Below are 12,372 nucleotides of genomic sequence, written 5' to 3'. Positions count from 1 at the left end.
ACTGAAATGAACATTTCTTATTGGACAAGTTCATGTAGTCCCTCCCTCTTTCAGTCCATTTTCATCCATTTGGCACCAAATCAATAAGACCCTGGTATAGTGGACTAAGGGGTTATACCTGGAATATGAAGCCACTCATCCTTGGACTGGCAGACAGCATGAGGAGGACATGAGGAAAAAGCATGAGGTAGCGCTCACACTTCTCCTAGAGAGAGAGAGAGAGAGAGAGAGAGAGAGAGAGAGAGAGAGAGAGAGAGAGAGAGAGAGAGAGAGAGAGAGAGAGAGAGAGATAATAGTATTGGACTCATGTACATTAGTTATTATAATGTTATTGTTCTAAGGTTTTCCTCTGACCTCTGCTCCAGGGCTGTTAACCAAAGCCTGACTCATGTAGAGAACAGAGCCCAGTGTCCTGATGTCATCTCCCTCCCACAGCCTGATGGACTCAGTCACTATCTGCAGCTCCAGCTCCTTCCTCTTCCTCACCTCCTGGCACTGGGCCTGTCACGGCGGAAACACCATCAGCACCACATTACAGGTTGTCATGGGAACAGCATCAGTACCACAGACATTTATGACCGCAGAAACAATGTGAAAGTGTGTGTCCATAGATACACATCTATATACAAAAGTATGCGGACACCTCTTCAAATTAGTGCATCGGCTATTTCAGACACAGTGTATACAATTGAGTATACAGCCATGGAATCTCCATAGACAAACATTGGCAGTAGAATGGCCTTACTGAAGAGCTCAGTGACTTTCAATGTGGCAAAGTCAACAGGATGCCACCTTTACAAGTAAGTTCATCAAATTTCTGATCTGCTAGAGCTGCCCCGGTCAACTGTAAGTGCTGTTATTGTGAAGTAGAACCATCTAGGAGCAACAACGGCTCAGCCGCAAAGTTGTTGGCCACACAAGCTCACAGAACGGGACCACCAAGTGCTGAAGCGGGGAGGGAGTACAAATCATCTGTCCTCTTATGCAACACTCACTACAAACTTCCAAACTGCTCCTGGAAGCAACATCAGCACAATAACTGTTCATCAGGAGCTTTATTAAATGGGTTTCCATGGCCAAGCAGCTGCACACAAGCCTAAGATCACCATGCGCAATGCCACGCATTGGCTGGAGTGGTGTAAAGCTCTCCACGATTGGACTCTAAAGCAATGGAAACACATTCTCTGGAGGGATGAATTACGCTTCACCATCTGGCAGTCTGACAACCAAATATGTGTTTAGCGGATGCCAGGAGAACGCTACCTGCCCGAATGCATAGTGCCAACTGTAAAGTTTGGTGGAGGAGGTATAATGTTCTGGGGTTGTTTTTCATGGTTCAGGCTAGGCTCTTTAGCTCCAATGAAGGGAAATGTTAACGCTACAGCATACGACATTCTAGACGATTCTGTGCTTCCAACATTGTGTCAACAGTTTGGAGAAGGCCCGTTCCTGTTTCAGAATGACAATGCCCCCCATGCACAAAGCGAGGTCCATACGGTTTGTCAAGATCGGTGTGGAAGAACTTGGAACATTATTGAACATTTATGATAAAAACATCCTAAAGATTGATTCTATACTTAGTTTGACAAGTTTCTACGACCTGTAATATTACTTTTTTAACTTTTTGTCCGACGTTCGGCTGGACCTGAACGCGCGTTTGGATTTGTTTATACCAAATGCCCTAACAAAAGAAGCAATTTGGACATAAATGATGGACATTATTTAATTTATTTCACCTTTATTTAACCAGGTAGGCTAGTTGAGAACAAGTTCTCATTTGCAACTGCGACCTGGCCAAGATAAAGCATAGCAGTGTGAGCAGACAACACAGAGTTACACATGGAGTAAACAATTAACAAGTCAATAACACAGTAGAAAAAAAGGGGGGAGTCTATATACAATGTGTGCAAAAGGCATGAGGAGGTAGGCGAATAATTACAATTTTGCAGATTAACACTGGAGTGATAAATGATCAGATGGTCATGTACAGGTACAGGTAGAGATATTGGTGTGCAAAAGAGCAGAAAAGTAAATAAATAAAAACAGTATGGGGATGAGGTAGGTGAAAATGGGTGGGCTATTTACCAATAGACTATGTACAGCTGCAGCGATCGGTTAGCTGCTCAGATAGCTGATGTTTGAAGTTGGTGAGGGAGATAAAAGTCTCCAGCTTCAGCGATTTTTGCAGTTCATTCCAGTCACAGGCAGCAGAGTACTGGAACGAAAGGCGGCCAAATGAGGTGTTGGCTTTAGGGATGATCAGTGAGATACAGCTGCTGGAGTCAGACTGCTACGGATGGGTGTTGCCATCGTGACCAGTGAACTGAGATAAGCCGGAGCTTTACCTAGCATGGACTTGTAGATGACCTGGAGCCAGTGGGTCTGGCGACGAATATGTAGCGAGGGCCAGCCGACTAGAGCATACAAGTCGCAGTGCTGGGTGGTATAAGGTGCTTTAGTGACAAAACGGATGGCACTGTGATAGACTGCATCCAGTTTGCTGAGTAGAGTGTTGAAAGCCATTTTGTAGATGACATCGCCGAAGTCGAGGATCGGTAGGATAGTCAGTTTTACTAGGGTAAGCTTGGCGGCGTGAGTGAAGGAGGCTTTGTTGCGGAATAGAAAGCCGACTCTTGATTTGATTTTCGATTGGAGATGTTTGTTATGAGTCTGGAAGGAGAGTTTGCAGTCTAGCCAGACACCTAGGTACTTATAGATGTCCACATATTCAAGGCCGGGACCATCCAGGGTGGTGATGCTAGTCGGGCATGCGGGTGCAGGCAGCGATCGGTTGAAAAGCATGCATTTGGTTTTACTAGCGTTTAAGAGCAGTTGGAGGCCACGGAAGGAGTGTTGTATGGCATTGAAGCTCGTTTGGAGGTTAGATAGCATCTCCTCATGGACTGCATCAGATTTGCCAGTTCTTGCTGTGAGATGTTACCCCACTCTTCCACCAAGGCACCTGCAAGTTCCTGGACATTTCTGGGGGTAATGTCCATAGCCCTCATGTTCTGATCCAACAGGTCCCAGACGTGGTCATTGGGATTGAGATCCCATTGGAATTGAGATCCCAAGACATTCATGCCTTGCAGGAAATAACGCACAGAAGGAGCAGTATGGCTGGTGGCATTGTCATGCTGGAGGGTCAAGTCAGGATGAGCCTGCAGGAAGAGGAGGATGTCTTCCCTGTAACGCACAACGTTGAGATTGCCTGCAATGACAACAAGCTCAGTCCAATGATGCTGTGACACACCGCCCCAGACCATGACAGACCCTCCACCTCCAAATCGATCCTGCTCCAGTGTACAGGCCTTGGTGTAATCCTGTACCTGTCCCACAGGTGTGATGTTCGGATGTACCTGTGCAGGTGTGGTTACACGTGGTCTGCCACTGCGAGGACAATCAGCTGCCCGTCCTGTCTCTCTTTAGCGCCGTCTTAGGCGTCTCACACTACGGACATTGCAATTTATTGCCCTGTCCACATATGCAGTCCTCATGCCTCTTTGCAGCATGCCTAAGGCATGTTCACGCAGATGAGTCAGTAGAAAGGCCTCTTTAGTGTCTTAAGTTTTTATAGCTGTGACCTTAATTGTCTCCCGTCTGTAAGCTGTTAGTGTCTTAACGACCGTTCCACAGGTGCATGTTCATTAATTGTTTATGGTTCATTGAACAGGCATGGGAAACAGAGTTTCAACCCTTTACAATGAGGATCTGTGAAGTTATTTGGATTTTTATGAATTATCTTTGAAAGACAGAGTCCTGGAAAAGGGACGTTTATTTTTTTTCTGAGTTTATTTTATCTTTATTTAACCTTTATTTAACTAGGCAAGTCAGTTAAGAACAAATTCTTATTTACAATGACGGTCTACCCCGGCCAAACCCTTACCCGGACAACGCTGGGCTAATTGTGTTCCGCCCTATGGGACTCCCATTCACGGCCGGATTGTGATACAGCCTGGAATCAAACCAGGGTCTGTAGTGAGGCCTCCAGCACTGAGATGCAGTGCCTTAGACCGCTGCGCCACTCAGGAGCAGCAAAGGGGGGACCAACTCCATATTAATGCCCATGACTTTGGAATGAGATGTCCGACGAGCAGGTGTCCACATACCTTTGGCCATGCAGTGTTTATAATTACTAAATGATCCTGTGTGCGCAAGTGATGCATGCTCATATATTCATGTGTACCATAACACGTCGACTCGTGACTCACACACACACACACGTCACAGCTTGACGCACAGCATGCACTGCTAATGAGGTAACCATGGAAACAAGGGGTGATGTGTGTGGGTGTGACTCACCGAGAGGCTCTTGAACGTTGTCATACACTTCTGGATGTCTGGCCAGTCGGGGTGACTCTCCTACAGGGAGCACAGCAGAGAGAATGTATACAGCTGTACACACACACACCACTATCAGTGATTGACAACATCCTCTTACACATAAGACATGCACACATACATCATCAGTGAATGAGGACACTCTTACACACGTGCCTGCATGTGCCAGACACACACACAAACACACTCATACACACCCATCATCTTACAAACACACACCTGTACGTGGCACACACACACACAGCCCTACCTCCATGTGTCTCTCCAGTTCCTTCGTTAGTGTAGGGTATTTGTCCAGCCTCATGAAGGGTTTACTGAGACCTGTGGTCAGGGTCAGGATACCTGGACTACTGGCTCCCTTCCCCTCCATAAACTCCCCCAGCTCCTCACTGAGAGAGAGAGCGAGAGAGAGAGAGAGAGAGAGAGAGAGAGAGAGAGAGAGAGAGAGAGAGAGAGAGAGAGAGAGAGAGAGAGAGAGAGAGAGAGAGAGAGAGAGAGAGAGAGAGAGAGAGAGAGAGAGCGAGAGAGAGCAAGAGAGAGCAAGAGAGAGAGAGAGGAGTATTAAATTGTCAAGTCTAAATATATAGTATTTACACTACCTGCCTGTGTAAAATTATAAATCAGTGTTGTACAGTAAGAATGCTAGAACATCAGGTTCATGCTGTATTGGGTCTATGTTTACCTGTGCTGGGTGAGCACGTTGACTGCCGAGGGGTGGTTGGAGCAGTAACCCACGTAGAGAGCCTTCATCTGGGGCATCAGGTTCATGAAGAATCCCCCTACCCTCTGCTGGCTCTCTGGAAGTCTGCACATGTTGGGGGAAAAAACACACAGGCTGAGTGAAATCAAGGATCGCTCTATTACCAAAGCCAACACATAGATGTTCTTATACCCTTTATTTACCTCGACGTAAAACTGTTGTGAAATAACCTAAGTAGCAGCAGGACATATCTAATTGGATTAGAACAATAGTGACAAGCATTTTCTCTGATCCCTGTGTGCTGATTGGTGGAAAGTATGTGAGGGGCGGGACTTACTTGGTGCACTCCTCCAGTGATTGGACGAGCATCTGCTGGAAGGTGTTGATATCCTCCAGGTTCCCCAGGATCAGGTACACATCTGTACTGCTCAGTCTGGAGAGAGGGAGGAGAAGAGGAGAAGAGGAGAGGAGGGAGGAGAAGAGGAGAGGGAAAGAAAAGAGAAGGAGAGGTGGAGGAGGAGGGAGAGGAGAAGAGAAGAAAGGGGGTGGGAAAGAGAGAGGAGAGAGAGAGCATGAGTTTTGGAATGCGTCTAGTAGATCCAATCCAATCAGTGGCCATACAGTGTGTCATCATACAAACGGTACGACCGACAGACAGACAGACAGGCAGGCAGGCAGGCAGGCAGGCAGGCAGGCAGGCAGGCAGGCAGGCAGACAGACAGGCAGGCAGGCAGGCAGGCAGGCAGGCAGGCAGGCAGGCAGGCAGGCAGACAGACAGACAGACAGACAGACAGACAGACAGACAGACAGACAGACAGACAGACAGACAGACAGACAGACAGACAGACAGACAGACAGTACGACCGACAGACAGACAGACAGTACGGCCAGCAGACAGACAGACAGACAGTACGACCGACAGACGGAGGGTTTACAACAGTACAATGAGTGGAACTTACTTCTCTGTGCTCTGGAGTGATCGCAGGTAGTTAGTCAGAAGGCTCTGGAGGTCCTTGGAATATTCTGTCTCTGTTTCTAGAATGTTCTGCAGCACCTGGGGAAAGAGAGAGATGGTGAGAGAGTGTGTGAGGGAGAGTTTTTCTTAACTTTCTTGTTGGTTATTGAGGAGTATCACTCTATGGTTCAAGTTGTAATTTCATATCTTTGTTACTCTGAACACTTTCACTCCTTCTTACCCCTGGATGGTGGTGTAGATGAGGCTGGGTCTAGTCAGGTTATGTATGGTAGTGTAGATGAGGCTGGGTCTAGTCAGGTTATGTATGGTAGTGTAGATGAGGCTGGCTCTAGTCAGGTTATGTATGGTAGTGTAGATGAGGCTGGCTCTAGTCAGGTTATGAATGGTGGTGTAGATGAGGCTGGGTCTAGTCATGTTATGGATGGTGGTGTAGATGAGCCTGGGTCTAGTCAGGTTATGAATGGTGGTGTAGATGAGGCTGGGTCTAGTCAGGTTATGTATGGTAGTGTAGATGAGGCTGGGTCTAGTCAGGTTATGTATGGTGGTGTAGATGATGCTGGGTCTTGTCATGCTATAGATAGATTAGGCTGGGTCTAGTCATGTTATATATGGTGCTAACAATTAGCCTTTTAAAATGATGTACATGAGGCTGGGTCTAGTCATGTTATGTATGGTAGTGTAGATGAGGCTGGGTCTAGTCAGGTTATGTATGGTGGTGTAGATGAGGCTGGGTCTAGTCAGGTTATGTATGGTGGTGTAGATGAGGCTGGGTCTAGTCAGGTTATGGATGGTGGTGTAGATGAGGCTGGGTCTAGTCAGGTTATGTATGGTAGTGTAGATGAGGCTGGGTCTAGTCAGGTTATGTATGGTAGTGTAGATGAGGCTGGGTCGAGTCAGGTTATGGAACTGTGAAGGAACTGTGAAGATCAGATTGGAGCTGATCACCAACTACGTCATTTCCGGTCACAACTTGCAGGCTTGTTTTCGAATTGCTGTGCGTTTTGTTGCCAACCTATTTTGCTACCTGACAACTTTACGGGTTTCACTTTTTAATTACCGTTCATATATTTATTTATTTTTTCCTCAACTTTTTCACTCCGGACGCTTTATCTGGACACGATTCGTCAGGACCTCCAACAGCCGAAGCTAAGTAGTAACATTAACATGATGCCTTCTAATTGCAGCCGCTGTGCTCGCCTTACGGCGAGGATAGCTGTACTGCAAGCCCAGCTTCAGACGCAATCGTTAGGCAAGGGTAATTTCAGTGTAGGAAAGGATGAAACAGCGTCTGTGCCACCAGTAAGTACAGATAGTAGTATAAATCCCCTGGCACAGTCCCCGCAGCCGGACAACTTTCTCACGGTTTCTGGAAGGAAATGCTGTAGGAACGCTCAACCGGTGTCGCTCATTCAGCAGACAGAAACTTTCAACCGGTTCTCCCCATTAAGCAGCGGGTCGGTGTCAGAGGCCGAGTCTTCTCTGGTCTCTACTCCTCCCGTTACGGGGTCTGAGACGCCGAAGCTTCCCACCATTAGCTCTGACAAATTGAAAACTCTAGTCATTGGCGACTCCATTACCCGCAGTATTAGACTTAAAGCGAATCATCCAGCGATCATACACTGTTTACCCGGGGCAGGGCTACCGACGTTAAGGCTAATCTGAAGATGGTGCTGGCTAAAGCTAAAACTGGCGAGTGTAGAGAGTATAGAGATATTGTTATCCACGTCGGCACCAACGATGTTAGGATGAAACAGTCAGAGATCACCAAGCGCAACATAGCTTCTGCGTGCATATCAGCTAGAAAGATGTGTCGGCATCGAGTAATTGTCTCTGGCCCCCTCCCAGTTAGGGGAGTGATGAGCTCTACAGCAGAGTCTCACAACTCAATCGCTGGTTGAAAACTGTTTTCTGCCCCTCCCAAAAGATAGAATTTGTAGATAATTGGCCCTCTTTCTGGGACTCACCCACAAACAGGACCAAGCCTGACCTGCTGAGGAGTGACGGACTCCATCCTAGCTGGAGGGGTGCTCTCATCTTATCTGCCAACATAGACAGGGCTCTAACTCCTCTAGCTCCACAATGAAATAGGGTGCAGGCCAGGCAGCAGGCTATTAGCCAGCCTGCCAGCATAGTGGAGTCTGCCACTAGCATAGTCAGTGTAGTCAGCTCAGCTATCACCATTGAGACCGTGTCTGTGCCTCGACCTAGGTTGGGCAAAACTAAACATGGCGGTGTTCGCCTTAGCAATCTCACTAGGATAAAGACCACCTCCATTCCTGTCATTACTGAAAGAGATCATGATACCTCACATCTCAAAATAGGGCTACTTAATGTTAGATCCCTTACTTCAAAGGCAATTATAGTCAATGAACTAATCACTGATCATAATCTTGATGTGATTGGCCTGACTGAAACATGGCTTAAGCCTGATGAATTTACTGTGTTAAATGAGGCCTCACCTCCTGGCTACACTAGTGACCATATCCCCGTGCATCCCGCAAAGGCGGAGGTGTTGCTAACATTTACGATAGCAAATTTCAATTTACAAAAAAAAAATGACGTTTTCGTCTTTTGAGCTTCTAGTCATGAAATCTATGCAGCCTACTCAATCACTTTTTATAGCTACTGTTTACAGGCCTCCTGGGCCATATACAGCGTTTCTCACTGAGTTCCCTGAATTCCTATCAGACCTTGTAGTCATTGCAGATAATATTCTAATCTTTGGTGACTTTAATATTCACATGGAAAAGTCCACAGACCCACTCCAAAAGGCTTTTGGAGCCATCATCGACTCAGTGGGTTTTGTCCAACATGTCTCTGGACCCACTCACTGTCACAGTCATACGCTGGACCTAGTTTTGTCCCATGGAATAAATGTTGTGGATCTTAATGTTTTTCCTCATAATCCTGGACTATCGGACCACCATTTTATTACGTTTGCAATTGCAACAAATAATCTGCTCAGACCCCAACCAAGGAACATCAAAAGTCGTGCTATAAATTCACAGACAACACAAAGATTCCTTGATGCCCTTCCAGACTCCCTCTGCCTACCCAAGGACGCCAGAGGACAAAATCCGTTAACCACCTAACTGAGGATCTCAATTTAACCTTGCGCAATACCCTAGATGCAGTTGCACCCCTAAAAACTAAAAAAATGTCTCATAAGAAACTAGCTCCCTGGTACACAGAAAATACCCGAGCTCTGAAGCAAGCTTCCAGAAAATTGGAACGGAAATGGCGCCACACCAAACTGGAAGTCTTCCGACTAGCTTGGAAGGACGGTACCCTGCAGTACCGAAGAGCCCTTACTGCTGCTCGATCGTCCTATTTTTCTAACTTAATTGAGGAAAATAAGAACAATCCGAAATTCCTTTTTGATACTGTGGCAAAGCTAACTAAAAGCAGCATTCCCCAAGAGAGGATGACTTTCACTTTAGCAGTGATAAATTCATGAACTTCTTTGAGGAAAAGATTATGATTATTAGAAAGCAAATTACGGACTCCTCTTTAAACCTGCGTATTCCTCCAAACCTCAGTTGTCCTGAGTCTGCACAACTCTGCCAGGACCTAGGATCAAGAGAGACGCTCAAGTGTTTTAGTACTATATCTCTTGACACAATGATGAAAATAATCATGGCCTCTAAACCTTCAAGCTGTATACTGGACCCTATTCCAACTAAACTACTGAAAGAGCTGCTTCCTGTGCTTGGCCCTCCTATGTTGAACATAATAAACGGCTCTCTATCCACTGGATGTGTACCAAACTCACTAAAAGTGGCAGTAATAAAGCCTCTCTTGAAAAAGCCAAACCTTGACCCAGAAAATATAAAAAACTATCGGCCTATATCGAATCTTCCATTCCTCTCAAAGATTTTAGAGAAGGCTGTTGCGCAGCAACTCACTGCCTTCCTGAAGACAAACAATGTATACGAAATGCTTCAGTCTGGTTTTAGACCCCATCATAGCACTGAGACGGCACTTGTGAAGGTGGTAAATGACATTTTAATGGCATCGGACCGAGGCTCTGCATCTGTCCTCGTGCTCCTAGACCTTAGTGCTGCTTTTGATACCATCGATCACCACATTCTTTTGGAGAGATTGGAAACCCAAATTGGTCTACACGGACATGTTCTGGCCTGGTTTAGGTCTTATCTGTCGGAAAGATATCAGTTTGTCTCTGTGAATGGTTTGTCCTCTGACAAATCAACTGTACATTTCGGTGTTCCTCAAGGTTCTGTTTTAGGACCACTATTGTTTTCACTATATATTTTACCTCTTGGGGATGTTATTCGAAAACATAATGTAAACTTTCACTGCTATGCGGATGACACACAGCTGTACATTTCAATGAAACATGGTGAAGCCCCAAAATTGCCCTCGCTAGAAGCATGTGTTTCAGACATAAGGAAGTGGATGGCTGCAAACTTTCTACTATTAAACTCGGACAAAACAGAGATGCTTGTTCTAGGTCCCAAGAAACAAAGAGATCTTCTGTTGAATCTGACAATAAATCTTAATGGTTGTACAGTCGTCTCAAATAAAACTGTGAAGGACCTCGGCGTTACTCTGGACCCTGATCTCTCTTTTGAAGAACATATCAAGACCATTTCGAGGACAGCTTTTTTCCATCTACGTAACATTGCAAAAATCAGAAACTTTCTGTCCAAAAATGATGCAGAAAAATTAATCCATGCTTTTGTCACTTCTAGGTTAGACTACTGCAATGCTCTATTTTCCGGCTACCCGGATAAAGCACTAAATAAACTTCAGTTAGTGCTAAATACGGCTGCTAGAATCCTGACTAGAACCAAAAAATTTGATCATATTACTCCAGTGCTAGCCTCTCTACACTGGCTTCCTGTCAAAGCAAGGGCTGATTTCAAGGTTTTACTGCTAACCTACAAAGCATTACATGGGCTTGCTCCTACCTACCTCTCTGATTTGGTCCTGCCGTACATACCTACACGTACGCTACGGTCACAAGACGCAGGCCTCCTAATTGTCCCTAGAATTTCTAAGCAAACAGCTGGAGGCAGGGCTTTCTCCTATAGAGCTCCATTTTTATGGAACGGTCTGCCTACCCATGTCAGAGACGCAAACTCGGTCTCAACCTTTAAGTCTTTACTGAAGACTCATCTCTTCAGTGGGTCATATGATTGAGTGTAGTCTGGCCCAGGAGTGGGAAGGTGAACGGAAAGGCTCTGGAGCAACGAACCGCCCTTGCTGTCTCTGCCTGGCCGGTTCCCCTCTTTCCACTGGGATTCTCTGCCTCTAACCCTGTTACGGGGCTGAGTCACTGGCTTGCTGGGGCTCTCTCGTGCCGTCCCTGGGGGGTGCGTCACCTGGGTGGGTTGATTCACTGTTGTGGTCGGCCTGTCTGGGTTGCCCCCCTTGGGTTGTACCGTGGCGGAGATCTTTGTGGGCTATACTCGGCCTTGTCTCAGGATGGTGAGTTGGTGGTTGAAGATATCCCTCTAGTGGTGTGGGGGCTGTGCTTTGGCAAAGTGGGTGGGGTTATATCCTTCCTGTTTGGCCCTGTCCGGGGTGTCCTCGGATGGGGCCACAGTGTCTCCTGACCCCTCCTGTCTCAGCCTCCAGTATTTATGCTGCAGTAGTTTATGTGTCGGGGGCTAGGGTCAGTTTGTTATATCTGGAGTACTTCTCCTGTCCTATTCGGTGTCCTGTGTGAATCTAAGTGTGCGTTCTCTAATTCTCTCCTTCTCTCTTTCTTTCTCTCTCTCGGAGGACCTGAGCCCTAGGACCATGCCCCAGGACTACCTGACATGATGACTCCTTGCTGTCCCCAGTCCACCTGGCCATGCTGCTGCTCCAGTTTCAACTGGCCTGGGCCCTAGGACCATGTCCCAGGACTACCTGACATGAGGACTCCTTGCTGTCCCCAGTCCACCTGGCCATGCTCCTGCTCCAGTTTCAACTGTTCTGCCTTACTATTATTCAACCATGCTGGGTCATTTATGAACATTTGAACATCTTGGCCACGTTCTGTTATAATCTCCACCCGGCACAGCCAAAGAGGACTGGCCACCCCACATATGCTCTCTCTAATTCTCTCTTTCTTTCTCTCTCTCTCGGAGGACCTGAGCCCTAGGACAGTGCCCCAGGACTACCTGACATGATGGCTCCTTGCTGTCCCCATTCCACCTGACTGCTGCTGCTCCAGTTTCAACTGTTCTGCCTTATTATTATTCGACCATGCTGGTCATTTATGAACATTTGAACATCTTGGTCATGTTCTGTTATAATCTCTACCCGGCACAGCCAGAAGAGGACTGGCCACCCCACATAGCCCGGTTCCTCTCTAGGTTTCTTCCTAGGTTTTGGCCTTTCTAGG

The 12,372-nt window shown here is 46.7% G+C and overlaps 1 protein-coding gene across 5 annotated transcripts in view; it reads right to left on the bottom strand.

Annotated features, from left to right (window-relative positions):
* arhgef7a (Rho guanine nucleotide exchange factor (GEF) 7a) overlaps window positions 1-12,372 on the bottom strand; it is a 42,151-nt gene that overhangs the window by 13,162 nt on the left and 16,617 nt on the right. For all 5 annotated transcript variants that reach the window (XR_008139735.1, XR_008139734.1, XM_052522214.1 and 2 more), the window contains exons 7-13: window positions 6,001-6,095; window positions 5,379-5,474; window positions 5,024-5,146; window positions 4,592-4,730; window positions 4,303-4,362; window positions 355-501; window positions 119-205 (exon numbers count right to left, since the gene is read on the bottom strand). Coding sequence is in view for 3 of the 5 variants with exons in the window: in XM_052522214.1 (XP_052378174.1) it covers window positions 119-205; window positions 355-501; window positions 4,303-4,362; window positions 4,592-4,730; window positions 5,024-5,146; window positions 5,379-5,474; window positions 6,001-6,095 (747 nt within the window). In the remaining 2 variants the exon portion in view is untranslated. The remainder of the gene's footprint in view (window positions 1-118; window positions 206-354; window positions 502-4,302; window positions 4,363-4,591; window positions 4,731-5,023; window positions 5,147-5,378; window positions 5,475-6,000; window positions 6,096-12,372) is intronic.

This window comes from Oncorhynchus keta, chromosome 7 (genome assembly GCF_023373465.1).
Source record: "Oncorhynchus keta strain PuntledgeMale-10-30-2019 chromosome 7, Oket_V2, whole genome shotgun sequence".
Lineage (NCBI taxonomy): Eukaryota > Metazoa > Chordata > Actinopteri > Salmoniformes > Salmonidae > Oncorhynchus > Oncorhynchus keta.
Note: the sequence above shows the minus strand (reverse complement) of the source record. Positions and strands in the feature narration are given on the sequence as shown.